At 47.2% G+C, this 27,882-nt stretch overlaps 8 protein-coding genes across 8 annotated transcripts; 4 read left to right on the forward strand and 4 right to left on the reverse strand.

Annotated features, from left to right (window-relative positions):
• Positions 1–9,854: 9,854 nt before the first annotated feature.
• On the forward strand, positions 9,855–11,331 carry K441DRAFT_689615 (uncharacterized protein; the record flags this gene model as incomplete). The annotated part of the gene is made up of 3 exons (XM_067652319.1): positions 9,855–10,060; positions 10,181–10,219; positions 10,329–11,331. 3 exons carry the CDS (start codon positions 9,855–9,857, stop codon positions 11,329–11,331), a joined length of 1,248 nt encoding a protein of 415 aa, XP_067499647.1.
• A 1,437-nt stretch (positions 11,332–12,768) lies between these two features.
• Positions 12,769–13,445, reverse strand: K441DRAFT_666570 (uncharacterized protein; the record flags this gene model as incomplete). Its single annotated transcript, XM_067649678.1, has 1 exon — positions 12,769–13,445. A coding segment is annotated over exon 1 (379 nt), but the record flags the coding sequence as incomplete, so codon positions are not given.
• A 38-nt stretch (positions 13,446–13,483) lies between these two features.
• K441DRAFT_580734 (uncharacterized protein) lies at positions 13,484–14,726 on the reverse strand (the record flags this gene model as incomplete). The annotated part of the gene is made up of 3 exons (XM_067644393.1): positions 13,484–14,093; positions 14,163–14,473; positions 14,547–14,726. 3 exons carry the CDS (start codon positions 14,724–14,726, stop codon positions 13,484–13,486), a joined length of 1,101 nt encoding a protein of 366 aa, XP_067499649.1.
• A 153-nt stretch (positions 14,727–14,879) lies between these two features.
• K441DRAFT_247986 (uncharacterized protein) lies at positions 14,880–15,523 on the reverse strand. The gene is made up of 2 exons (XM_067640752.1): positions 15,336–15,523; positions 14,880–15,244 (listed from the first exon to the last, which is right to left on the reverse strand). Exons 1-2 carry the CDS (start codon positions 15,458–15,460, stop codon positions 15,034–15,036), a joined length of 336 nt encoding a protein of 111 aa, XP_067499650.1. The 5' UTR covers positions 15,461–15,523; the 3' UTR covers positions 14,880–15,033.
• Positions 15,524–15,882: 359 nt separating this feature from the next.
• Positions 15,883–16,917, forward strand: K441DRAFT_680556 (cell division control 14, SIN component; the record flags this gene model as incomplete). Its single annotated transcript, XM_067651381.1, has 1 exon — positions 15,883–16,917. One exon carries the CDS (start codon positions 15,883–15,885, stop codon positions 16,915–16,917), a length of 1,035 nt encoding a protein of 344 aa, XP_067499651.1.
• A 2,789-nt stretch (positions 16,918–19,706) lies between these two features.
• Positions 19,707–21,357, forward strand: K441DRAFT_689617 (uncharacterized protein; the record flags this gene model as incomplete). Its single annotated transcript, XM_067652320.1, has 3 exons — positions 19,707–20,132; positions 20,315–20,607; positions 20,667–21,357. The coding sequence occupies 3 exons, from the start codon at positions 19,707–19,709 to the stop codon at positions 21,355–21,357; spliced, it is 1,410 nt and encodes a 469-aa protein (XP_067499652.1).
• A 3,595-nt stretch (positions 21,358–24,952) lies between these two features.
• K441DRAFT_580521 (uncharacterized protein) lies at positions 24,953–26,281 on the forward strand (the record flags this gene model as incomplete). The annotated part of the gene is made up of 1 exon (XM_067644383.1): positions 24,953–26,281. One exon carries the CDS (start codon positions 24,953–24,955, stop codon positions 26,279–26,281), a length of 1,329 nt encoding a protein of 442 aa, XP_067499653.1.
• A 606-nt stretch (positions 26,282–26,887) lies between these two features.
• On the reverse strand, positions 26,888–27,538 carry K441DRAFT_248176 (uncharacterized protein). The gene is made up of 2 exons (XM_067640753.1): positions 27,418–27,538; positions 26,888–27,290 (listed from the first exon to the last, which is right to left on the reverse strand). Exons 1-2 carry the CDS (start codon positions 27,446–27,448, stop codon positions 27,031–27,033), a joined length of 291 nt encoding a protein of 96 aa, XP_067499654.1. The 5' UTR covers positions 27,449–27,538; the 3' UTR covers positions 26,888–27,030.
• Positions 27,539–27,882: the final 344 nt, after the last annotated feature.

Here is a 27,882-nt window from a genome sequence, read left to right on the forward strand (position 1 = left end):
TGCGGCATACTGCTGCGTACTGCTGTATTTAACAATATAGTGCGGCATACTGCTATATTTAACAATACAGTGCGGCATACTGCTATATTTAATAATGTAGTGCGGCATACTACTATATTTAATAATGCAGTGCAGCTAATTACCCTTCTCGCGCATTCTGTACATAATGCCCTCCTCGCGCATTCTATATATCTTACTCACTTTAAGCAATAAATAAGTATTACTCTTCCTACGCAGTTAGTGCAAAATAAATTATATTATTTTAGATAATTTAATATATAGCGACGGTTCTCTTCTACCTGCCTACCTACCTGCCTGCCTGCCTGCCTGCCTGCCTGCCTACCTACCTACCTGTCTGTCTGTCTGTCTGTCTGTCTGTCTGTCTGTCTATACCTACCGTCTATGCCTACCTATCTGTGCCTACCTGTCTATGTCACTTGATTCGATCGATCGATCGAATCGTTTATCGTGTTCGCTGGCTGGTCGCGTTCGAACGGTTGTCGTGTGGCTCTGGCGACGGTCGTGTGGCGATGACGACGGTCGTCTAGCTCTGGCGACGGTCATCTGGCTCCGGCGACGGTCGTCCAGCTCTGACGACGGTCGTCTAACTCTGACGACGGGTGTCTGGCTCTGACGACGATCGTCTGGCTCTGACGACGATCGTCCAGCTCTGGCGACGGTCATCTGGCTCCGGCGACGGTCGTCTAGCTCTGACGACGGTCGTCTGGCTCTGACGGTCGTCTAGCTCCGGCGACGGTCGTCTGCTGGCTGTCGTTCTGGTGTCTTCCTAGGTAGGGAGATGTAAGGAAGGGTAAAAAATGAGGTGGCTACCTAGGTGTATATAGGGGGTATACTTGGCAGAGGCACGTGTAGAGGCTATCGGGAATATAGCGGGGACCCGTGCAGAGCTTCGTGTAGAGCCTCCGTACGCAGAGCTTCGTGTAGAGCCTCCGTACGCAGAGCTTCGCGCAGAGCCTTGTGCAGAGCCTCTGTACGCAGAGCTTTATGTAGAGCCTTGTGTAGAGCCTCGTGCAGAGCTTCGTGCAGACTTCGTGCAGAGCTTCGTGCAGAGCTTCGTGCAGAGCTTCGTGTAGAGCTTCGTGCAGAGCTTCGTGTAGAGCTTCGTGCAGAGCTTCGTGTAGAGCTTCGTGTAGAACTTCGTGCAGAGCTTTGTGTAGAGCTTCGCGCAGAGCTTCGTGCGGAACTTCGTGCAGAACTTCAAACTTTGTATAAAACTTTAGGAAAAAATTACTAGCATCAAATTTTACTTTTCTGCCATTTTAGCATTTTCTAGCATTTAGCAGCTAAATGCTAATACTTAATTATAAATGCGGCATTTGGCGCTAAATGCTAGTACTTAGTAATAAATGCCACATTTAGCTGCTAAATGCTAGAAAATGCTAGAAATGCTAGAAAATGCTGAAATGGCAGAAAAGTAAAATTAGATGCTGGTAAATTTTTTCCTAACGCTCGCGATAAGTAAACTTGCTGGCCTTCCCTTTTTTAAACCTTTTAGTAAGGAGCTCCTTAATCTAGTTGTCTTTAAGGTTTAACTCTGCCTTAAGCTTCTCGCGAGCCTCCTTAAAGGTAGCATTAACAGCTTCCTTATCCTCTATAAAGAAGAAAGCTTATACGGCTATATTAAGTATATACCCGTAGTAACGAATTTAGTATTACTATAGATTGTATTAAGCTTTTTTTTCTGCCTCTTAAAGCCTCTTAGATAGCCCTTTAAGAAGTTTATCATTGCTGCCGTAATTGTCGCCTATATAGTATCTAACTTTATTAAGTATTTAGTAGTCTTTAAGGACTTACCAGAGGACTTCTACCTACTTATTACCGCCGTATCTACTAGGAAGGAAAGGTAGAGTAAATAAAGCCTTCTAAAGTACGCTAGTATCGTTAATAAAGTAACCGCAGATTATAATAAAAGTCTTTTAATTTAGCGAAGACTAGGCGTTAAGTAAGAGGTATATTAGCGTAAGAGAGGAAAGGAGCTTTTGCTTAAGAACTTCCTTATTAAGTATATAGGATTCCTTAATTATCCTAGGCATCGAATTATAGGAGTCTATTAGAGTATCCTCGCAGGTGTAATTTACTATAAGAAGTAGCACTTAAAGCTCTAGCCAAGTTATTACGTTATACGGTAGATTTCGAACCACAATTAGCTATGCAAAAGCGTCGCGTACTAGAGCTGGATTAATACTCTCTCTTAATATAGCTTCCTTTTACCTTTTAAGCTTCTGCGTATAAAGCTCTCCTTACTTATAAAATAGGCCTTAAAGACTCTACTTTATGGCCTACTTAATAACTAAGTCCTCCTCCTTAATAACTACGTCGTAGGCGTTAAATAGATAAGAGCGTATATTTATAGTAACCACATTACGCCAAGATATGCATTGCTTATAGTACTAGTATTATATCGACCTAAATCGAAGTTCCTTACTACCATCGTAATACTGTCTAACGACCTAGATCGTCTATATAAACTATATCTTAGTTATCTTATATCTTAAGCTCGTATATCTTATTAAACGTCTTATTACCTATTTCTCTTAACTATAACCTACTATATAATAACGTCGTTGTTATTATATTTAGACCTACCTAATATATATAAGAGAGCTTCTAGAGCCCTCTTTAATAAACAAAGTTCTTATTCCTAATCGTCCGTTTAACAGTTATAAGCCCAGGCCGTTTACTGCATTATCTTTAATTCTAAAGCTTTTATTCCTATTAATTTTAATTATTATCTTAATTATAGATAACTACCTATAATAACTTCTTAATAAGAAACCCCTCTCGTTATTATATTATCCGTTATCCTTATAAGCCCAAATAATTAGGACAAATGGATTAAGGTTATTAAGTTAAAAGCGAATAATAATCGTCTCTAGAAGTATGTTGACCTATTAATACCTAAGACCGATCTGCTATAGCTTGTAAAACCTATTTATGCCTTACCTAAGGATGCTAATAGCTAGGGGAAGACGAAGCTCGTGGACTTAGATAAGGAGGAGAAGGAGGAGCTTTATACGCTTAAAGCCGACTATAGGGATAATATAAAGCTATATAGAAAACAGCTATTAGCTTTTAATACGTTACACAGCCATATTCTAAGCTCTATCTTACGTACCTACCTTATCTATACGTTTAAATGCACTACCACCTATAACGTCTTAGTATTTCTTAAGAAGAGAATTACTCTAACTAACTACGCCTAAAAGCTTTAAATAGCCACTTAGTATACAAAGCTAAAAAAGGCGCCTTAGAACTAGAACTTTAAGGTCTAATTATAAGAGTGGGAGAAGGTATATACTAAGTGTAAGGAGTAAGCTCTACCTAAGGTAGATAGTAATTGTTTAGTGAAAGACTTTATATATATAGTTGAATTAATTACACCAAGCTAGTTAGAATATTGGAAGAACGAGCTTAATAAGTGTAAGTAGGAGAAAAAGACGCTTCCTACCTTCTTTAAACTAGTTAAAATATACTAAAACCACTATTATACGGACCTTGCCTAGAAGGGCAAAACCCTATAAAGAGGATCCTTTAGAGTTACCTTTAAAGACAAGTTACTAAATTTAAAGCCTAAATTAAAACCTTAATCGTTAGCAGATAAGTAGAAGAAGGAAAGGCGACCGCCGCTAGAGTGCCTATATGGAAAACATTACTACTTTAATAAGTACTAGTATATCGTAGAGTTAATTCCTTACCCATTATGGTTTAAACTAAGTAATAAAATTTAGAAGAAGGTAGATAAGAAGATTGCTAATATAACGCCTAAAATTAAGGCTTATATTAAGCAAATTAAAAAGGACAATCGAGCTAATAAGAAGCTAAAGGATAGTAATAAGCAGAGCTCTTAAGAGCCTAGTAGAGGAGCCTTTGCTATTTATTAAGCAGGAGCCTATAATATAACCTCCGATTATAAGCTTTATAACAGCTTTATCCTTAACTCAGAAACCACTGTATACGTCGTCAACAATTAAGCCAGATTTATTAGTAATATTAAGCCTACGTTAGATCGGCTCTACGTAGGATTAAATATAAAAGAGATTGTGGGCTATAGCATAGCTATAGTTATAATTAACCGCCTAATGGGCAAGACATAGATGCAGCTCTTATGAGTAGCCTATGTATTAAGCTTTTATACTAACCTAGTATGCCTCTAAAAGCTTAATAATAAGGGAGTCTATTAGAACAATAAAGAGAACACTATCTTCTCTAGTAACAACAAGACGTACTTCCGCTATAGCTACTACTATAGTTAGAAAACGGTTAAATATAATAAGCTAAAGGACTTATAAGAGGCTTTATTTATAACTTAATTAAAGCCAGTAAAGCATTTATTAAAGCCTTTGCTAAATTAGGCGGAAGGCTATATATAGTACTAGCGATTGGGCCATATAGGAAAAGACGTAATTAAGTAACTACCTTAGTTAGTAACGGGCGCGATTATAAAAGGCCCGATAATAGTAGAATGCGAATTATATAGAGTAAGTAAAGCTTATAAGGTGATATCTAAAAGACCTCTAACTTAGTTGCTGGTTCCTTTCTATAAAATCTACCTTAATTTAATACCCGGAATAGTCGCATTTAATGGCAATAAGTACGCGGTATACTTCCTTAATAATACGACGTAAATGAATAAGGTAGAGACAATAGCTAAAAAGTCGTCCCTTATCTAAATTATTATTAAATATTGCAATATTATCGGACGACGATATGGCTTTAAGGTAGCCATTATCTATATAAATGGAGAGACGTCTCTTATAGGCGAATTTAAGGAATAGGTAGCTGAACGAGAAATTAGTCTTAAAAGATTAGCACCTAATACTTAATTATAGAACGGTCCAGCGGAATAATCTAGGGGGGTAATTATATAGAAGGCTTGGTGTATAAAAATTAAGGCTTATCTACTAGAGGAGCTATATCCTAAAGTCTATAAAGCAGCTACCTATCTACTTAATTAAACGCCTAGTAGAAGACTTAGGTGGTAGACGCCTTTTAAAAGAATCTAGTTAGCTATAGGTATATTACCACTAAAACCAAATATAGGCCACCTATAAGTCTATAGCTATAGGGCCTACCCTCTTAAATATAATATTCTACGCCTAAATAAGCTCGCGCTAAGGGCCTATATAGGATATTTAGTAGGGTATAATTTAACGAATATATTCCAAATCTATATTTTTAGTTAGAAAAAGGTTATTAGAATAAGAGATGTAAAGTTTAATAAGCGGTTACTTTATAATAACTTATAGCCAGATTTAGCGAATGTACTCTAAGTTAGAACTAACTAAATATTGGAAATTATTAATATCTATTAAATATAGGATCTCCGAGATAAATTAGAATCGTCGTCTAATAAAAGCGATAAGACTTAAGACGAGATTTAAGTTAATACTAAAGGAAAATAATAGGTGGAATCTAGTAGAAATAAGGAAGAGCCTAATATTAAGAGTAGTAAGCAATAAGATTTAAGCTCTAAAGATGACTTAGCTTTAGGGCTTCTTACCCTAGATAAGATACTAGAATCTAACTTACCGGAGCCTCTACTACCGTCCTTAAATACTTTAGTAAAGAAGCCGTATTATATTCTAGTTCTAACTAATAAAGCTAAGCTAAAGAAGAAGATTAATAGCAATATAGGAGAGCAAAATATAGTTAAAGGAAAGAGACTTAAAGGACAATTAAAGATCTATATAGGCTTTCTTACTAACGTCACCGACCAGAGCCTTCTAGCTTAAAGATTAGCCTTTAATATAGGGCTTACATTTCATAAAAAGCTACACTATAATTAGCTCCTACCGCAGCCTAGGAATTAGAAGGAGCTTTAAAGATATTAATATAAGGAAGAGTTTGCGGCTGCTGCTTAGAAAAAGTATATAGACCTTTAAAATTAAGGAACGTTTTAAGTTATTAATAAGACGATCTATACTAAAACAGTGCCTATTATCTGGGTATTTATATATAAGACTAATATTAATAGATATCTAACAAGATTTAAAGCTTATCTTTATACACGAGGTAATCTATAAGAGTTAGTTTATAAGGATACCTATACCGCAACTTTAGTAGTAAGATTATTTAGAGCCTTAATGGCTATTATCGCAATATTTAACCTAGACTGCTAGTAAGGTAACGCTGTTAATATATTTATAAACAGCGTAATTAACAAGGTCGTGTATATTAAATATCTAGATAGATTTCTAATTAAGGATAAGTGCCTACTTCTCTAAAGAGCGCTCTATAGATTGCGACGATTACCTCTACTATAGCACGGTGACTTAATAACAACGCTAAAAAAGGAAGGCTTAAAGCCAGTAGCGGAGGAGCCTTGCCTATATCACAACGATTGGCTAATAGTCTTCTTCTATATTAACGATATTATAGCTACCTTTAGGAAGAAAGACCTACTTAAGCTTTAAACCTTTAAGGAGCACCTTATAAGAAAGTACGAGATAAAAGACCTAGGTGACCTTACCTAGTTCTTAGGAATTTAAATTATTTATAATAGAAAGAATAGAAAGCTCTAGCTTAGCTAGGATTCCTATATTAACAAAATTGCGATAAGCTTTAAAGTTAAAGATTATTACAAGATATATATACTAATGGGTATTAAGGAACTTAAGCCTAATCCAGAGTAAGCCTCTAAGTAGGATACCTACGCCTATTAGAGGAAAGTCGGATCTATGCTCTATGCAGCTAATATTACTTATTTAGATATAGCGAGAACAGTAAGTAAGCTATCAGAATTCTTACAAAATCCGTTACTAGTTCACGACGCAGCTGCTATAAGGGTAATTGCCTACCTTAATTAAACCAAGACTCTTGCGATTAAGTACTTAAAGGAGAATATAATAAACCAGATCTTCGCAAGGGCAAGCGACGCGTCGTTTGGCGACGATCTAGTGAGTAGGAAGAGCACAGAAGGCTACCTGTTTACCTTATTTAGGGGACCAATTAACTGGCAATCTACGAAGTAGAAGTTAGTAATAAAATCAAGCACGGAAGTAGAGCTCCTAGCCCTATCGCATACAGCTACCAAGTTAATTTAGTGGCAGCGATTCTTTAAAGAAATTAGATTTAACCCTAATAAGAAGTAAATAATATATTGCAACAACCTATAAACTATTTAACTACTAACTAAAAGTAACGCGGAGCTTAACACTAAGCTTTAACACGTTAATATCTATTACTACTAGCTCCGCCAGGAAGTTCGTAAAGAAAGCATTAATATTAAATAGGTGCCTACTGCGGATATAACAGCAGACGGCCTAACAAAGGCTCTGCCTCGTCAAAAGCACGAGATGTTCGTTTAGTAATTAAACCTCGTTAATATTAAGGATCTAATTTAATTTAATTTAAATGATATTTAGGCAAGGTAAATATATGGAGGATTTCCTTTGACTTAACACCAAATTGCTATCGTGACTTTTTTTTAGTATTTCTACAGCAGCCCAGAAGGCTCTGTGCAGCTGGGGGGGTGTGTCGACCTGAATCGAAGTTCCTTACTACCATCGTAATACTGTCTGACGACCTAGATCGTCTATACGAACTATGTCTCAGTTGTCTCGTATCTTGAGCTCGTATGTCTCATCGAACGTCTCATTACCTGTTTCNCTNAACTATGACCTACTANATGACGACGTCNTNGTNATTGTATTTGGACCTACCTGATGTATATAAGAGAGCTTCTAGAGCCCTCTTTAATAAACAGAGTTCTCATTCCTGATCGTCCGTTCAACATATTGCCTTCCTTTACTGTTTACAAGCGGCTTACTACCAGTAGGCTTACGTGAGAGAGCCCATGTATTTACAGCCTGGACTTTCCGTTTTTTATAGGCCTGTTTAAAGGATTGAGGGGAGGATTCGGTAGAGGATTTGGTAGATAGTAACGCGTTAGATTCTTCGTCTAAGTTTAGGTCGTTAAAAAGCTCACTTTTGAGCTTAGATAATTCTGACTGGGTGTTAGAATTACTATCGGAGTCAATAAGAATAGGCTGCGAGAGAGAGGGAGGCATGGTACTAGATTGTGGTTAGTTTGGGGGGGGGAGGTTAAATATATTATAGATAGGAAGCATCTATGGGCGAGTCTAAAAAATTTGACTCTTGCGTATATATCAGAACGTGCGGTGTATAATTGGTCCTATGTTTATACCTTAGTATCCTTTTACTACACCACGAGAGCCTTAAGTCTCTCTATATATTCATAATTTTATGAATATTTATTCATAAGGGCTGCCAAAATATTTAATTATTATCACTCCTTATGAATGAATATATCGTTATAAAGCAATGAATAAAATTATCATTGCCAACCCTGGTTTTAACGCCATTGATGCCGTTGATATAGCTGGTGCCATTTGTAGCTGTGGCACCCGAAAGGGCTTCCATAATGATACAAACATTAGTTCCTCTATAGCCGAAGTTATTGACAGATGCTCTTAACGGCATGCCTTGAGGCCATAGGGTCAGCGAATTCGCCACTTACAGATTCTAGCCCCAAGCAGGATAGCTGGATTTGGCTTTTCATAGTTTATGTGCGGCGGAATGAGCTGTTTTTGAAGTACGAGTGCTGTCTTGATAATGGATGCGAGACCACTGACAGGCCCCGTGTGGCCAATGTTGGGCTTGATAGAACCAACATGGACAGCATCGCCTAGGGCTCTAGACTTGCCGAATGTCTGAGCCAGCGACTTTGCCTCAATTGGATCACCTATAGGTGTACTAGTTATATGTGATTTTTTTCACGGGAAGCATATCCCAGCAGGAACATCTATTTGTATGAACGTCTCAGCCATCTTGCGTTCGCAGGCGCTCTTCGACGCAGATGTAGATGTTTTCAGACCAGAACGCTTCTTGGCGCTTGATGAAGAAAAGCGTCGCGGCATGGAACGTGATGTTGGATTTGCGTTTGGTTATGGTCAATGGGGTGCGCTGGAAAATCCATAGCTCTCATGGAGATCAACAAGGTGATTTTTGAGGTGAGCGAATTCCGCTGTGAGGAAATTCTTTGCTAATGAAGACTCATTTCCAGCTCTTGCGGGAATTTGATATCCAGGTGATGAGCCATGAAGCCTAGCAATATTCAAAGTTATGGCGTCTTCCTCGAAACAGATCTGAGTGTGAAATTGACCAAAGATTTGAATCTTTCGGCGTTGTAGGCAGCAACATTTTTAGAGTACTCCAAACAAGAAATACCATCGTGTGTGCTTGGAGCTCTTTGGTTGCAAAAACAAAACTGGAAGTGACCACCTAATGCGATCGCGACGCCTTTAACCTCATTTTCTTTAGCTCTACGATCACAAGTTAAAATTGTTCGGATATTTCCATTTAATATCGGCGATAAATCTACATACGGCTAGTAGGAGCCTTGATCGACACGCGCTTTCAACCGGATGTGCCAAGGTGGTGTAGAGTCATGGTAGGCTGCATGGCTGAGCTTTTGGCTTGATGCTGGAAGCAATGCATGCTTGGCTTTAACGCCACTCCCGAAAATCATGGCTACTCAGACTAGTAGATATTAAGTATACGAATATCAAAGAGCTAACCTGGTATAGAGACGAATAGAGCTATGAAATCAATGAACGAGAATGGAGTTTAAATTGAGACCAAGGGCAAGGTGTTGAGCGGTGAAACTTTCACCCGAGCGGAATGCCAAGGAGCTACACCTGATGGAAGACTCCTTGGCAGAACGAAATTCTCGAAGAGTACATAAATCACCGACACCCCACAAACTACGGCATACATATGAGCTATTTCCCTGATTGGCCACAAAATTTATTGGGTGGATATTAGCATCTACGATAGACCTTGAGATCCCGACTAACTCTTTGCCGGAAATAATGGCATCAATCAACTCACTTAGGTCTTTAGTGCTTGACTTACCTCCTAGTTGTATAGAATTTTGGCCTTATGACCCCGAATATGCTATGGTCGGGACATATCATCTTGAGAGGGAAGAGGCCGGCAACGAGAAGCAAGATAAGGAGGATGAAAAACAACAAAGGAGTGGTAGTCTAGTTCTTTTAAAGGTTGCCGATAACGACATGTAAGTATTTCTGCCCTGCTAAAACTGCGCTTCCTTCCAATTTCTACTAGTTGCATAAGATTATGTGCCTCCTGTATCAACTGTTCCATTAGAATTTGTTCCGTTCTAGCCCTATCGGAGTGTCATGCTTGGATGTCTAACTCCTGACGTGGCTCATTAGTAAGTGGGTTACCTAGACATTCTGTGAACGTCGTCTGTGCCCGTGGAATGGAGCCCTCAATATTTTTTTTGACAACTTATGTCACGTGGCTGATTTCTTTTTTGCCAGTACGATCATCCAGATACTAGCAACGCCCTTTGCAATCCTCGATGTCCATTTCTGCCCTATTGCGTATAGAAAACCATTCCTTCTTGGCGTTGCATCTTCCACAGGATCCGTAGCTTTATACGAACTCAAGAAACCGGCTCCTGATTCATATAGCTCCTCAGGAGACAGCCCAGTATATCTCTTACACCTTCGAACTATACAGTATTTCGAGCATGATGTTCTCGTCACGGCTTTTGCGTGGCATCCAACCATTATTGACACTGTCGGATTGACACTTTCCTCGGGTGCAGTAGTATTATGTTCGACTATCGGCGGTGAGGGTTCTCATGATATTGTAACACTTTACTCGCACGATCTGGAAGCTTGGACCCTAGCATTCCAGCGAGAAGGCATAGGATTGATATCCGGCGGTGATGACAGCACTTTGAGGTTTCAAAGCTTACATAACCACTGTGCAGGCTACGTCTCAGGTACTACCTCAGAAGAAGAAGAGGAGGAAAAAGATGCACTACTTTCGCTATCGACCTATCTCAAAGATGAGAATCGGCCAAAAACATGTTGGACAGACAAGAAAATTCACGACGCAGGAGTTACTGCAATTTTACCACTCAAGGACGACGTGGTAGTGACCGGGAGTTATGATGATCATATCCGAATCATCCAAACGCCATCTGTTAGCCGCAGAACCGTGCTTGCGGCAATGAATCTTGGTGGAGGGGTGTGGCGGTTGAAGATTGTCGGCAACCGGACTCAAGTACCACAAGAGAGCCCAGATGGTACTGTAAAAGTGGTACTGCTGGTGAGCTGTATGCACGCTGGTGCTAGACTTGTAGAGGTTGCAAAGGCTGAAGACGGAACCTGGAGCCTTCAGGTACTCGCAAAATTCGAGGAGCATAAAAGCATGAACTACGGCAGCGATTTTCAACCGGCGGATGAAGGTGGAAAGAGGCTTTTTGTGTCCACAAGCTTTTACGACAGGTTGCTTTGCCTTTGGAAATTTTAGAGGCTAGTTGTGTACAAAAACTACTTCAACGTCACATACCTGGCTTTTAGTGATAGAGGGAATTACAACACATAGTCGGCATCGAAGATCATCTTTGGTAAAACCAAGGAAAAGAAAAACAGGAATGAGAGAGACATTTTAAACGGGAATCGTTAACATCTTTACAGAGTTAGGAGAAGGTCTGCCATAGGACTTGCGAATGTGCTCCGGAGCTGCAGAGACAGTTGTACTCCTACACCGACCGTTTCGACCTACAGTTTCGGCAGTTCTGCAATAAGAACCGACCACAGAATTCCAAGTTCAAGCCTCGTCCTGCAGCTAAGAAACATGGAAGGGCCATCGAAGAGTTCCTCGCGATGGTGTCTCTCTCGGCATTCATTTATTGGACGGACCACCAACGCCAAGGCGCGGTTATGAAATGCACCACCAAAAATTGATTCCATAGCTTCAGCTCGTGGATATGCTTTTCGGAGTCGACCTGGAGGCAAGCCACAGTAACATTTTACGAGCCACAGTCGCAACCCGTGACTCTTGGCAACTCAGTTCACAGTGAGCTCAATTCGGCAAGATAAATTGACAAAATAGACGCAACACAGCTGCATTACACTTTCAAAAATCTCAGCTCTCCAAGTCCGAGGATTCTATCAGCCAAATTAAATTCGTTTTGAAACGTATCAACCTTGTCACCTTACTATTGCACTATTTTTTCCATATTTTAGCAGCACCACAAATCCATGCCGAAAAAGAAGCACCCTCCATGTCCCACCGTCTCGCACTTCATAAACTCCTCCCCGACGCTCCAGCTCCTGCGATCAATCCTCTTCTAATTGCAAACCCGCAACCGCAAAACAAACTTTGATCATCGCCATCGTCTTCGGCGTCACCGTATTCCTCATCCTGCTCCTCGCGCTCTGGTATCACGAGTGCCTCTGCTGCTTGTCACGAAAGAAGCGTGAGAATCAACCCTCGACGAAGTACGAGAAAATGAACGTACCGACCGTAATAATAATCTAGGATTTGGAGTGTGGAGAGTACGCAGGCGGGGGCGCGGGGATGACAGGTAGATATTGGTGCGGGAGGGGGGATGTGAGTTTCGGAGGTGGTTCTGGGGGAGGAAGTGGTGGTTGAGCTGCTTTTGAAGAACACGAGAGGTTTTGCGGAGTGAGATTTACTATAGCCGTGACACCGGCTTCGTCGTTGGTCCTGGACTCCCAAACCGTCCGGACAGGACCTCGTCACGCTCTCGCTGCTGGAAATTGGTCTCAGGATTGCAGTTTCGCTGGATTTTTGGTGGCCGCGGCAAAGAATGCCACGACGGCATTTCATTCTCCGCTCTGGACGGAAATGCGGAAGTACCGCAAGACATGAATCTCGTCAAATTACATATCCAATACCAATCAAAGATTCATCAGAAATTACAGAGTTTCTCAATTCTCAAATCCCCCTAAATTAGACCAGTCTGAAAATCATAACTCATAAGCTCTATCCCAAGTCCTATCGACATCCCATCCCACGGTTCAGGACCTCGCAAAACCCGGTCCCGTTTCCAGCCACTCTTAAACCATATACGAAAAAGACCAAAAAAAAGCGAAACGCTTCTCTCCTAAATGCCGCGTATCAAGCAAAGCCGTGATGCCCACAAAGCAAAGAAAAAAAAGCATCAATCATAACACATCACCAAGGCTACCCCCCTCAATTCACAGTCTTAGACCCCCAAGGCGGGTGCACATGGCTCCTACACTCCTTCGTGCAGCGCGTGCAGACCCACCACCTCGGGCCCTTCGGCGGCAGGACCTGCGCGCACTTGGAGCAGTCAGGCTGCCGCGCCAGGTCGCGCATCTCGGCCTTCGACCGCGCCTCGCGCAGCGACAGCAGCGTCTGGTCGCCCAGCATGTTGCACAGGCGGCAGATGTGCGGGTAGCGGAGCTGCGGCAGAACATGCGGCGCCCGCGTGCGCCATAGCGCGGACCAGGCTGGCGGTGGCTGGTCGCGCGGCGCGCAGCCGCATTTCGTGCTGGTGTGCGAGTTGAGGGTGGAGCGGCACACGTGGGTGTAGTAGCAGCTCGAGCAATACATTTTGCAGACGTCGAGGTGGAAGGTGAGTGAGGTTTCTCGGATCGGGCGTTGAATCTCGCAGGACTGCGGGTCGGTGTTAGCTTGTGGGTGAACGGGAGGATCTGGGCGTCAGGCTTACGTTGCAGACTTGTATCATGCAGACCCAGCACTGGGTCTTGGTGAGTTCGTCGCAGGAGTATATCTTGAAGTGCTCGGAGCGAGTGGCGAAATCTGAGCGAGGAAATACGACGTCCCGGACGCTCTTTGAAGCCAAACTCAGGTTGACCAGATCCACATAGTGCAGATCCCGGGCTATGAGTACTAGCACGTCGTAGCAGAGAAAATCCGTAAAGGTAGTGCCTTTCCCTTCATAATTTCCCTCGTAACGAGACTTTGAGTTCTTCGGTCGCATATGCCGTAATTTGATCTCGCGTGGAGAAGGTACTCTTCGGCCGGTCTTCACAACATAGCGGGCACCGAAGCGCGCTCTGGACTTGATACAAGTGGGCAAGCAACGGAAGAGGCAGGGCGGAACCAGTGCGAGGCAACAAAAGATCGCAACAATAGCTTTCGGGATAGCGAGAATTGTATCAAGAACCCATTGGCGGATACTCCTATTTCGTCGGTAAGAGCCATCCTCGAATGCACCAGCCATTACTGCCAAACTAAAAATAATATTGCAGGCTGCGAGAAGTGCAAACATTACACTTTCATTAAAGTTAGCCATAGTCCACCAACGGTAATTCGTCTGAAGGATAAATAGTAGGGACGCTTACACCATAGCAATTGCATACTTCCATTCTTCGACGTAGTTAAGACACATCTTCTCTGCTGACACTTTGGTGGCATTTACCTGGCCTGCAACGGTGAAGAAGCTGGGAGTTCCTTCTGGCACCTGCCAAGCCTCCGCTTTACCATAACGACATCCTGAATAGGTATGGGGACTGTAGCCTGACTGGAAGTGCACAGCGATAGCGATGATAATGGCGAGGGTCAGGTCGAAAACCCCAACGATGAATACTAGTGGCCCTGGGAATAAGCAAGATGGTATCCACACTGTGAAGTTCCAGTAAAACGCAATTTCCCCCTGGTAAAAGAATTAGGATGACCTTATGCAGAGTGAATGGCCTTAAAAAAAATAAGACTGACAGATTACTTACCCATTTCGCCGCAAGGCGTTCTGCATGGGCAATATTAGGACTAAAAGGAGGTTGCTGGAGTACGGCATTTTGCTGGATGAGATCCCAATGGCTGCTGGCGTTGGCCGAGTATAGAGCTAATGGTACAAATACAGCAAATCGAATGATGAACGAAGATGCTCTAGCACCTAATTCCCACATCGTTTAACGACGGTGATAGATGTTTGAGCTAGCAGAACAACGTACTCGGCATCCGCCACGGTTGCATGTTCCTTCTTGGGTGTTGTGTGTTCTGGTAACGAAAGTCTGGTTTGATAGAAAACAAGATTGAGGGGTTAGCAAGGTTTCTGATAGCCAAAGAACCAATGAAAGAGAGTCCGGAAAAGTTATGTAAAAGGCTTTGGTAGGCAAGAACCGAAGATACAATCAATGTCAATAATCCATGTTTAAAGGGAAACTGCACAGAACTACTCTGCGAGCCACCTAGGGCATAGTTTCAGGCAACTGACTACCTCTCTGACGGTAGTTTGAGACTAGTTAGGAACGCTGCACAGCACAGCCAACCAGAGCGGCTGAAGTACGAGTTAGCCTTAGTCGACTGCAAGTTGAAGCCACTCAGGCCATGNCGCAGGTGACCGCGCCACACGCTTTCGCTGGAGTCACTCTGCCGGTGATGTTCACCTGCCTCTCTAGGGAAAGACTGCAGTGACCTGGGAGCACTTAAGGAAAAGCGTTTCTCAGCCTCGTCGATAAGTACAAAAGAGCCTCGCAAGTGGGTGCTCAACGGAGAAAAGGAAGCATTTTAATTACTGTGCGCATTGATGCCCTCTGTCACAAGGCCTTTTGTCAGCGGGTCTCTGCCTATGAGAGGGTGGGTACAATAACGGCGGAGGATCTCGGTGGACGCAGGCCAAGTCCAGCTGTGTTTCAGACATTTCGACTTGCAGAAGGGAGAAACGCCAAACACGACCCAAAAATAGCCGTGCAATTAATTCCCGTATGAGTAAGGCAGATGTAGGTGAAAAATAAGGGATGAAGTCTTAATGTAGTGGATATTAGGGGTTGTTGCAAGACACCTCATCTATCACCATGACAACGAATGTGTTTACTCTCCCAAAACGCAAGCCTTCCACGCAATATTCTAGAACACCCACCTACCAATCCCACACATCAAAAATTGCGGAGAAATACTAAGGCTCGAAATTCGCTAGCAAGTTGCAGCTGCATGTGTATCCAGACTTTCCACCTCCTAGGCCTCCCGCCTTTCTAACCCCAACCTCAACATCATACAGGCATCTCCACACCTACATAATTAGACCCACATCCCCCACGAAGACTTCGTCTTGTGACTCTCAAGATGGAGGCTCTCCTCTCCCTCGCATTCGACAACATCTCCTCCAAAGACAGCACAAAGACTCGGAAAGGGCTACGGCAGATTGAGGGACTGCTCGCGCAAATATGCCTCTCGAATTCAAGCTTGAAGTCGTCAGCAGCATCACACAAGCGGAGAGCATCTGCCATCACACTTAGCCAACCGCAAGCCGCAACGTCACCAAAGAAGCTGAGCGCACTATCAGAGGATCCTGCATTCAGGGAGTTCTTCAGGTTACAAGAGGGCTTCGAGTGGAACGGTAAAAGCTCCACAACTACAAATCCCAGACGAATCGAGCTGACATCACGACTATTAGTCGCAACACGTCTAGTATCCTGCCTCGAGCGCCTCCTCGGAATGAGCAGCAGTACGCCTCCCCCAACCCCCCATCCCGCACACCCAACCCAATCACAACTAACCAAACCCCCAGGCGGTCAAAACGACATCCTGATCCTCTCCGCGCTCTCAAACCTCCAGGGAATCCTCCTGCTCCACCCCCCCTCGCGCACCATTTTCTCCCGCGAAATCTACATGAACCTGCTCCTCGACCTCCTCGACCCCTTCAACTGCCCAGCCATCCAATCCAGCACGCTCCTCGTCCTCGTAACCACGCTCCTCGCGCACCCGCACAACGCCCGCGCCTTCGAGCGCATCGACGGCCTGCTGACCATCACGAGCCTGTTCAAGAGCCCAAACACCACGCAGAGCGTCAAGCTCAAGCTGATCGAGTTCCTCTACTTCTACCTGATGCCCGAGACGCCCTCGACCCCCGCCGCCGCCAGCGCGCCCAACACGGCTGCGGCGCTGCAGCGCTGCAGCCCGAGCAAGCCGCTCGGCGCGTTCGAGCGGCGGAGCACGGTGGGTGGGGCGGAGGGCGGCGGCGGCGGTGGGGTGGAGGAGGGCGAGGGGACGCGGAGCACGGAGGAGAAGCAGAGGATGCTGGGGCGGTATTTGAGCAACGTGGAGGATCTGGTGCAGGACCTGCGGGAGAATGCGCCGTTTGCCGAGATGGTGTGTTGAGGGTGCTTGAGCGCCTGTCCGGTCGATGAGTCGGGGATCTGACTCCGCTGTTCGGGAGAGTTGAGAGGATACTTTTTCGGTGTTCATACTAATTTTTTCTCTTTTGTTACTGCTTCAGCGCCTCCTCGTTTCAGCAAGCTTGGCGTTCGCGGCGGTTTGTTTCTTACTGTGCTAAGACGTGGGTAACATGTGGCAGCATCTGGCCGGCGCTTATTCTTTATTTTTTCCTAAGTCTCTCATTCATCTCCTTTGTTTGCATAGCGCCATGTCGGTGGACGGTATAATAGCCACTTGGAGTTCCGGCGGTGCGAGGATGGCTAATGTCCATGAGTGGACGTGTTTGGTACCTTTCTCATAAGTCGAAGGCTTTTCCTCCAGTCTAGTAGGAAGAGATGAAGCTATTAAACCTTATTTGCAGTTGGTTTATGCCTTTCTTGATTGTCGATGTTAGATGCTATTACGAACGGTAACATATCTCTTCGTGATGCTGTACGTCAATATCCCCAATGTGTAGGAAGAGAAACTCTTTGAGCTGCTCGTTTAAAAACATGTTTGGATTGGCGATCTAATCTCATAACACTGTATTCCACCTTATCCTAGATGGCTCAGGCTACACTCGAGCTATAGAGAACGGAAGATATGAAGGTAGGAGCTGCGGAGGGAGAGCGGCTGACAATGTTAAGCGATGAGCGAGTAGCCAGTAAAAAATCTCAGAATTGTAGTAATAGTGCTCTTCCAAATTTTACATAGCATTCCATACGCTGTTGATGAAGACGCACGTGTGACGAGCTATTCATTTACTGACCCCACTTGGGATAAGCACCTGAAGTGCCCCAGCAGTAATGTAGGAAGGCCCCTGTGCAGTTGTCTTGAGTATCTGAAGCCATTTCACGAGGATGCAGGTGAGACTGGAAATCGGGTGCACACTTTAGTGACGCATGAGATATAGAAACCGAACTGAGGAGAATCAGAGAATTGAAAGCAGATAACTTTATAATGGGAAGACAGCATGACAGACGGTAGACGAACGGTTAGGCGTGTATACGAATAAAGCTTAAAGAACAGCCCAGCGCTTCTTCGTACACCTCAGGCAACTGTCATGCCTAAGGCACTTTCTCACATGCAAAACCTGGCCAAAGACTCTCAGATCAGGCCACAGCAGCACGCTGTGACCACTATTCGACCGTGCCATAGCTTAACAATCTATCTTCTCGAACAGTCAGCAGTCGCGAGGACGGCGGTCAGAGCAAGGGATTCCTTAGCACGCATCCCAGCATCCATATGCGGCATCCGCGCCATAAACAGCAAACGCGCTTTCTAAGCACCATCTCTGCTGTCTAATCGCCATCTCTGCTGTCTAATCGCATCCCCGATCCGAGGTCGCCAAAAGTAGTGGGGCGGAAAAAAGCTTTGATGTGGGGATCGACGCTCGAGAAGCCCACCTGCTACCCTCCACAAAGGCTTGAGAGCTGCTCGAGCTACAAGTGGACATGTACAGAGCCACATGCGCTGCCAGAGATCGTCGACAGCGGGGGTGTGATTGGGCATCACATCGCACAGGCGTGCATAGAGCTAGAGCAAATCACTAGGGTTTGCATTATTACAAAGAGCCATGTATCCCTTGACCCGTCTGCGTCCAACGCCAAGGCTGCACAGACAGGAACGCGTAAGAATCAGGTTGAACAGGAGCTTCTTATTGGCTAGATCCTTATCGATAACGTTGGACGCACGCCGACGGGTTAAGGGATAAAAACGACACTCTGACAGTCGGAAGCGCGGAAGCAAGCTCCACCGAGGAGACGGCCCTCCCATCTAATCCGATCTAACTAATCCATCCGATCTCTCCTCCGCTGATTCGTCCGAGATTTTCCTGGTCGATATTAGAACCCGGCTCGGGGTTCTTGGCACGGGAAGGTCGGCCGCTAGACCAGGAGAGGTTAATCGGATGCATCAGATACAAGGATGGCAAGAGCTGGTCGCGTGCTCGACTACCACCGAGCTCCAACCGGCCTTACCACTTCCCCATGACTCCCCATGATTGCCCATGATTGCCCATGATTGCCCATGTCACCGGCCTGCCTTCTTGCCAACAAACAACCCCAGGCCCCCCGACTACCACCACTAGTAGCCTCAATGGCCCAGCCATGGCGCAGGCAAATGGGCGTTGTTCACGGCATGTGGCAGCTGCAGAGGCCGTGACGAGAAGATACGAACGCCGTTTTTCCTGATCCTTCGCCCTCTCGCTGCCTGACTGAAGTGAAAGACAATAGCTATGATCCAATTGGTCATATCAAACGCCGACCAGATTTGGTCCCCCGGAGGTTTTGCTTAGAATAACGGCCGACCAGCCAGCCAGCTAGCGAGCCAACTTGACTAAACAATTACCATTCAGCGGCCTTAATTGTGACTACTGCTCTAATCTCCGCTTGCTTCCCACCTCTTAACTTATTCCTTTACCACTTACTCACTTACTCACTTCCCTCTCTCTGTCCAGCTCTCTCTCATCCTCTCCTCACCTCACCTCTTTCTTATACATCACCACTCCCGATAGTCTTTGCGAGCCTGCATATCCCTACCACATCTTTTTCGACCGGGATCAGCTACCCTGCCGTAACGTGCCCCACCAGCAGGAATTAACTAAACATTACCTCGAGACCCATCACGGGAATTAAACCTACCAGAGCCATATACCTATTCTCACGTCCTACAATTCCTCAAATCATCCTCTTCACTCCACCGCTCGTACCACTCCCACCCACCTCCGCTACCGGCAACACACACCACCCACCATGNGCCTCGGCGGGCTGATAGAGCCGCTCGTCGTGGTGATGCTACTCTTCGGCGGGACCTGGATAAACCGCAACAAAGCCTACCGCCTCTCGCGGCGCCGGTACAGCCGCAATACCACAAAGACATTCGTAGATGTCCGCTGCTCCTCGCCCGACAGTCTCGAGAGCGGGCAGAGCAGCCCCGTGACGACGGACGGCCTGCTGAGCGACTCCTCCTACTCCTCCGATGACGGCGCGCGGTGCTCTTCACCATCACTTCTCACGAGACAAGAGGCCCGGTGGCGGAAGCGTGAGATAGGGCTGTTGGGGTGGAGGAGGGAGGTCGTGACGCCGAATACGCGGGTGTTTCGGGGGAGGCTGCTGAGTAGGTTGCTGCGGCGGTTTCCGTTTCTAGTCGAGGCGTGGTATTGGGCGCTGATATACTGGGTGCGTGCTCTCTTCCCCGTTCCCCAAACTATTTCTGGAGCTCTGGCGTTCCCAAGAGCTCGCCTCTTGCTGCTTCCGACTTCACACTAAACCCCTCCATTCTAACTCCCGAATTCCACACTCCAAGTCCACATCCCAAGTCCAATTGTTGAACAAGAGCTGATTTCTCCCGGGAACTGCAGGTCTACCAGCTCGGCCGCGCCTTCACCGCCGTAACGCTGGTCGAAGGCACCGTGCACGTTGCGCGCCGCCACGCGCTGCAGCTGATCCAACTAGAGCAATCCCTGCACATCTTCCACGAGCTGGCCGTCCAGCGCTGGTTCCTGGCGCACCCAACCCTCCTACACTGGACCAACCGCATCTACTCCTTCATCCACATTCCGGGAACCATCCTCTTCCTCGTCGGGCTCTACTACTACACCACCACCACCCAAGCCCGCACCCGCGCGCACCGCACCCTCCCCCTCGCTAACAAGCCCCTCCCCCCCTTCCCCCACCACCACCGCCGCCAGCAGCACCAGCACCAGCAACCAGTACCGCCCGCGCCAATCCCGCCCTCTACGCCGCCCGCCGCCGCACAATGGCCACCTGTAACCTCCTCGCCTTCATCATCTTCACGCTGTGGCCCTGCATGCCACCCCGCCTCCTGTCCTCCCCCAACGTCACGGGGCCCTCGGGCGCCGTGGCCCGCAGCTACGGCTTCGTCGACACCGTCCACGGCAGCGCGGGCGAGAGCTCCGTCTGGACCCAGAACCGCTTCTGCAACCAGTACGCCGCGATGCCGAGCCTGCACTTCGGGTACGCGCTGCTGATCGGGCTGACGGTCATGTCGATTCCGCTGGCGCAGACGCAGACGCAGACGCAGGCGCGGGGGAGAGTGCTCGTGCTCAGGGTGCCGTGGACCGGCGCGCGGCTGCTGCGGTGCAGGGTCCCGAGTTGGCGGCGCGCTGCGTGCGTGGCGCTGGGGGTGGCGTATCCGGCGGTTATTCTGGTCGCGATTGTGGCGACGGCGAATCATTTCGTCTTGGATGCTGTGGCGGGCGCGGTGGTGTGCGGGGTCGCGTGGCGCGGGAATGGGGTTTTGTTGAATTTGCTGCCGGTTGAGGATTGGTTCTTGTGGTGTGTGAGGATTCATAAGCCGGAGGTTGGGGGGGATGAGGAGGAGGATGAGGAGGATGATAATGATTGGAGGAGGTGGGAGAGTGGGAAGGGCGGGGTGGTTTGAGTGAGGTTTGGGTTGGATTGGATTGGGCTGGATTGGGCTGGATTGGACTGGATTAGACTAGGGATGGAGGGTGCAATGGGATGAGTGAGATGAGCATACTGGAACGAGCGACTGGAGATGGAAACGAGCGTAATGGGGGTAATCGAGCAGACGACACGAGGAGACAGCAAACGACACCTACAACTGTCCTGCGCGGCTTGGAGGCTTCCTTGAGGTGGGGCAATGCGTGCGGATAATAGCTGGAACTTGGTTTTAAGGATACCTCCCCCTTTCCGCTCGCTTTTTTCTGGCTGGGTTGGGCTGTTGTATGTTTGGGCTAGGCTGGTTCTACTCGCTTCCAGGGAAATCTGTATATAAGGGATTAAGCGGCAATACTTGACCTCCATCTTCGCTTCCTGGTGTTGTGGGTTCGATGGTGAAGCGGTGATTGACGCGACGTTTGCTCGATCTGAGGATGCGCATTCCTTTTCCTTAGGGGATGGTAACACTGAAAACTGATTAGATGGGCTTGGGCCGATACCCAAGTGATGCCGAAAGGCGTCTTCGTAGCTCATATTCTGGGAATGTTGGGGTGGGCTCGCTGGCTCCGGCGTGCTGTGTTGAGAGTGTGCTTCGATGAGAGAAACGATGGAGGTCGTATCTTGACGGGTACCTTGTGGACTGGTTAGGGATTCTCGTCGGCCCTGTTTTCTCTTCGTCAGTTGAACCGAGAGCTATGGCTTAGACACGTTTGAAGCTTTATAGTAGGTTTAAGCGGATGGTTCCCTTAATCAAACTGTTATTAAGGACGAGCGCGTGTCAGCAGAAAGAATGGCTGTTTTAGTAATATAGTATTCATGTCCACGCCGCTCTGGCTTGCTCCACTCCGTCAGCGTGATGCATGTGGTTTGAAGGTACCCTTGCTGCAGTTTTCTAAGAATCAGCATGCTACAATTGTCGCAATTGCTCTATAAAAAAGACGTCACCGCTGTGTTGCGAGACACGCAGCTTGGCATCCCCGCTCTGACACTCACGTGACTGGGCGTACAGTAGCTGAGGAGCCTTAGGAATGACTTAAGCTAGAGCCGTATAATTAGAATATTGAGTAAGCAGCGCCTAGACTTCGCTTATAGTTAATTCGCTGATTGTGCTGATGTTTAGGAGGGTGTGGCATTTGTTCTATGGTGGTGCTGACCCTAACTGGGCACCAAAAGAACCGGTCCTATTGGCAGCGCCAATTAGGACAACATATAGCCTCAAATGCCGGCTGACACACGGAGAGTTATATCCCAGCAATCTAAGTAAGGAGCCACCAACCGGAATATTTTACGCAGGCAATCGAGATGGGAAGAACCAGACGTCTTTCCGCTGAGCCGTCCCCAGTGTTGCTTCAATGTTGCTTGGCTGCTGCTTGGCTGTTGCATTGTTGGCTGAGCGGTGTAAGCGTAGCGTTGCAAGATTTCAACCCTTTCATCCCAATGTGTTGGTGGAATTTCTGATTTGGTGACCCTTTCTACAGCTGAGCTGGGGGCGGAACGCCTTTTAGGTGATAATGCAGCATATGAGGCTGTGTTACTGCACCTGCACCTCCAAAGCTGAGGTAGACTTCGACTAATTTTAAGCTTAGCCACAGTTCATTGGGGTCGGGCATTCATTAATGCGTTGGACCAATTGCGTTGGGTTTGGTTTATGCTCGTTGGTAAGGCTGGCTGAGCTGAAATGCGGGGATGGCGATTGGAAGATAGGAAAGAACATAGTCAACGCTGATAGGCTGAGATGATAAGAACGAGGAGACTATACTTGTGAGGTTCTTGATTTTGCATATTTTTGGATGTGCCACGATTCAAAGCATGTTTGCTGTCCCTAAAGATGTGGATGAAATGTCTGATTCAGACAACTGCAAGGGATGACTCGGCTAGTGGACAATTCTACGATCCATTCAAGTTACATGCTGCCTGAATGCCCGAAACCATGTCTTACGTGTCAGCGAAGGCGGTAGATGTGTTGGAGGATTCTTCAGGTCCTCAAAACTGCAAGACAGCTCAACAAAATCGATGCCCCAAATTGGAAGGGAAACCGTTCAATTCAGTTTCATTGCCACTCTTCAACAAATCACAGTAGTTCGTTGGTGTGGTATACACGTACGAAGCTGAGATGTTGTTGGATCGGCAGACAAATAGATGTCCAGAGAGGGAAGCGATGAAAAGAAACTTCTAGACCAAAGTAGAGAATATGTTCAGAAACAGGTAAATGGAAACGGAAATTCGGCTCTGAATTGGAGGATGCTGATACGATGGATGCAGTCAAAATCGAGTAATAGTTTAATAGACCCGCCCAGGATTACAGGGGAGGGTATATCCGCAATGGAGCTATTACTCGACCTCTCCACCAGCCGGAAGACCAGAGTCGGAATGCCGTTCTAGCCGATACAACTGCTGGCGGGTGAAATTGCCGTGAATAATTGATTGAGATGATGAACGGAGGCGTGCACGAGGCATTGGACACGAAGACCAGAAAATTTGCTTCTATTACCTAACAGCACGTGCCTGCAGTATAGAGTCATCGTACATGTCAATGTCGCCATACTGCATTAGGCAATGGATGAGGTGGAGGGATGCACGAATTCGAGCCTCGCAGTGCTGTCAGCAGGCTGAAAGAGTATTGTGCTTGGTTGTCTCCGTGGAGTTGTCGAGATGGCATCAGCAACGCCGAATCGGGCCAGTAGCGCCATATTGCGGGGAAGAGAGTCCGAGAGAGTTTCAAACGTGTCAGACGAGCGTCATCTAAGCAAGCAAGCAAGCAAGCAGACTGCAATCATACTCTCGCCTCCCGTCGGCCGCGACAATTACTGTAGCATTCACAGCCAGCGGGTGGAGACTCCAAAAGGGTCAAGCCACCGGCAAGCACGAAGCCAACGGCTCTGGCGAGTCCGGACGACGTACCGCCTCGCCAGGGCGCGCTGAGGGAAATTGACGGGAGGCAATTCTTTCGAGGTCATGCACCAGCAACCGGCAACCAGCAGTATTCCTGTGTGGTTGGTGATCAGGTGGTTAGCTGTAGTACGCGGAAGGGGGGAATTGGTATTATTCAGTGCGGTAGGTTGCCAGGGGCCCAGGACATTCTTCCCACAATTCATAGGCCGCGGTGAGGCCGGCTATGGCCCGGGGCCAGCTTCGGGGCCAGCTATGTGCACGCTGCTTGAAGGTCAAGGCGCAGCTGGCAAAAAGCTTGGATCAGGCGGGCGTAGAGCAGCTGTGGACAAGCGTACTGCAAACCAAGGATCACATCAGAGTGTCATCACATTTTCTCACCGACAGCCCCAACACCACTCACGAGTTTTCATTATGTACGTGTGGCTGCAGAGGATACAAGAGCTCCAGTTCCCCAGCCTCGGTGCTCACTGTGACTCTGATTTCTTTTCCAGAATATGTTCTTGCTCCCCGCGTGTTTACACCGTTTACACCATTTACACCAATTACTCTAGCATAAAAACTCACCTGCAGAACTGAGCCACATCGGATTTCGCCGCCACAATAACCGCTAACGCGCCTGGTCATTTCCGCCAGCAAGAAAAAAAGAAAATCACCTGCACTTCCCCGGATCAACCTGCCCAGCCATGCCTGGCCGACTCCTTGCATTTGTGAGGGCAGGGCCTTCGTCATCGTCAACAAAAATTGATATCAAGGCTCACGACCCGCCACTGCTTCCTCCATATTCAATCCACCCACCACCACCACAACGATCTCAGGAGCGCACAAAAATGGACCACCTAAAACGCCACACCCTTACAGGGCGACACTACTCTGAAAAGAAAAGTCCAAAAATTGATCCAAAAAGACCAGCAAAAATGGACATGGAGGTGGAGTCACCGCCATTGGTCTTTTACAACCAGCCCCAATCCTCCACCGGCGCCCTCTTCTCAGGACAACTCAAAGTTCAAGTTACCGATCCGACGGTGACATTTGAGATGTTTGAAATGCGGTTGCTGGCGACCGTCACCACAAAGAAACCAGTTTCGCACAATTGTCCTGATTGTACCACGCAAACCACAGAAATATATAAATGGGAATTCCTGAAGGCGCCAACACTGCTCAAAAACGGCGATCACTCCTTCCCTTTCTCCTACCTGCTTCCCGGCCATCTGCCAGCTACTACGCACGGCTCTCTAGCTAGTCTCGATTATCATCTTGCTGCGGTTGCCACTTCCTCGACCGGCGAGAATATCACCTATCAGCGCAGCATCAACATCAAACGCGCAGTCATGCCGGGCAACGACAAGCACTCAATTCGGGTATTCCCTCCTACCGACCTCACTGCTCACGTTACCCTCCCGCCTGTCATCCACCCCATTGGCGATTTTGGGATGGGGATGCGCCTGTCGGGATTGAACACCAAGACAAAGGATGCGCTGACGCGGTGGAGATTACGGAAAATGAGCTGGCGCATTGAGGAAAACCAGAAGTTCGTCTCTCCCGCCTGCCCCAAGCATGCCCAGAAGGTCGGTGGTGAGGGCAAGGGTGTCCTTCACGACGAAATGCGCATCATTGCCCACGAGGAAGTCAAGAGCGGGTGGAAAACCGACTTCGAGGAGGGAAACGCGGACGTCGAATTCAAGGCTGCGCTAAACACTGCCCTTAAACCCCTCTGCGACGTCGAGAGCCCGAATGGCCTCTCGATCACTCACAACCTTGTCATCGAGATGGTGGTTGCGGAGGAGTGGGCACCGCTGAAGAAACCGAACCAGGCCACACCGACCGGAGCTGCACGCGTCTTGCGCATGCAATTCAATATCGTCCTCACCGAGCGGAGTGGGTTGGGTGTTTCATGGGATGAGGAGCAACCTCCAATGTACGAGGATGTCCCTGCTTCTCCGCCAACCTACACCCAGATGGAAGACTTCAACATCGAGGAGCTGGACAACGAAGTCGATCGTCTCCACCTATAGTGACCAATTCGCCTCGCACTCATCGCAAATCCCTTAATCAAACATAATCGTTGACGATTATCTTCCCACCTTCCCGCAACGGTCACAATCTCACGAATCTCATTACGTTCAAAGCGCATGCATGTTCTCGGTCGGCCTCGGAGGATATACCCCAACTCGCACTCCTGCCGTGCAGGACAAGCCAGCGTATTCGCTTCCTTGTTTTCTTATTCAACATCTTTGCTTGCAAATTTCATGCTCAATCTTCCGTGCTGAATACCATTTTCCGGCGCTCTGAGAGGCCATCGTATATGGACTCACTTCCGGAATTGAGCCATTTGTCCAGGCGTTCTTGGGCGATTTATCAGCGGGCGAGTTGTGTGCGTTTGTTTTAAGCAGCATGAGTTGAGCCACATATGAGCTCCTCTTGGTCTTGGGTTTTATGTCGGGCGCTGTGGAGGAAAAGTAACTTCGTACAGGTCCAATCGATAGTGTATTATTATTGTCAAGCCTGCTCTACAACTCTCTTCGTGATCAGTTAAACATGGGGATATCCGCAACTCTGGTGATGCTCAATAAACACAATTCACTCACAACCTGAAAGTGGCAGCTGACTCCCAAACCACATCAGTGTCGTCTCCACCAACCACGCCCTTTCCCCCATCCCTCACACAGCGCTTATCCACGGCCCCTCCCCCCAACTCCACCAGGTAAAAATTCAGCACCAGCACCTCCAAAAAAGTCTCTTTCTTCCCAAACCCAGAACCCCGTCAGCCTAGCGCCGCGTGTAACCTTAAAGTGCTAACCCTCGAGCAGGGCTGCCACGAAGGAGAACTTCCGCATCTGGAGGCTGCCGCGAGGTTTTTTTTTTTTGTCGGTAAGGGCGCGGAGCGGAGATCAGCGCCGCTTACGTGCAGGGACCCGCGCTGGTCTCGGGTTTCGGGGGAGGGCATTACTGACATTGCCAAGGATGTAGATTGTGAGACATGAATCGAGGGAAAAAAGGGTTGGGGGGCAGCGAGCTCCGAGACTGTTCTAGAAATTATTATGTGCGAGTGGGAGAGGCGATGAGTTATGAGGTGAGGTGAGGTAGGAGCGAGACGAGAGAGTGGAATTGGAGTTGGAGGGTTTGTGGGGTGAGCGAGAGATGTCTATACTGCAAATAACGTTATACTGTATCAGTTCCATACATAAATGAGATACTCATCTTTCCGATCTATCCATCTCATAACCTGTTTATCTCCCAGAACTCTCCAGCACGTACCTCTACCCATCTCCTCCCACCTCTCCCAAACCCCTTCAAAAGCCCAAAATCAAATCCCACCGTCTCCGCTCACCACCACTTCCCCTTCCTACCACTCTCCCACCCTACTGCCCCCCTGAACCCACAGATCCTACTCCCTCCTCTCTCTCCCCCTCAGCAGACCTCATCCTCCCCTCCAACCCACAAACTCTCACCTCCCCTACCCCCTCAAACCCCGCCAAACCCCGACCTCCAAAGCTCCGCCCCACTGAACACCCCCCTGGCCTCCGCGGCACCAAACCCGGCATCCGTACCCAGCCGCACGGCTACACGCCAGCGCTTGATGCGCGCGAAGGTGGGAGGAGCGGCTGCCGGGCGC

The sequence above is a fragment of the Cenococcum geophilum genome (assembly GCF_001692895.1).
Source record: "Cenococcum geophilum 1.58 unplaced genomic scaffold K441scaffold_49, whole genome shotgun sequence".
Classification (NCBI taxonomy): Eukaryota; Fungi; Ascomycota; class Dothideomycetes; order Gloniales; family Gloniaceae; genus Cenococcum; species Cenococcum geophilum.

Excerpts from the sequence above, each read along its gene's own strand:
- K441DRAFT_248176 (XM_067640753.1), bottom strand. The coding sequence starts at position 27,448 with ATGGAACTGATACAGTATAACGTTATTTGCA. Across the intron at positions 27,291-27,417 it reads ACAGTATAACGTTATTTGCA|TCTCGGAGCTCGCTGCCCCC; the intron begins GTATAGACATCT and ends TTTCTAGAACAG.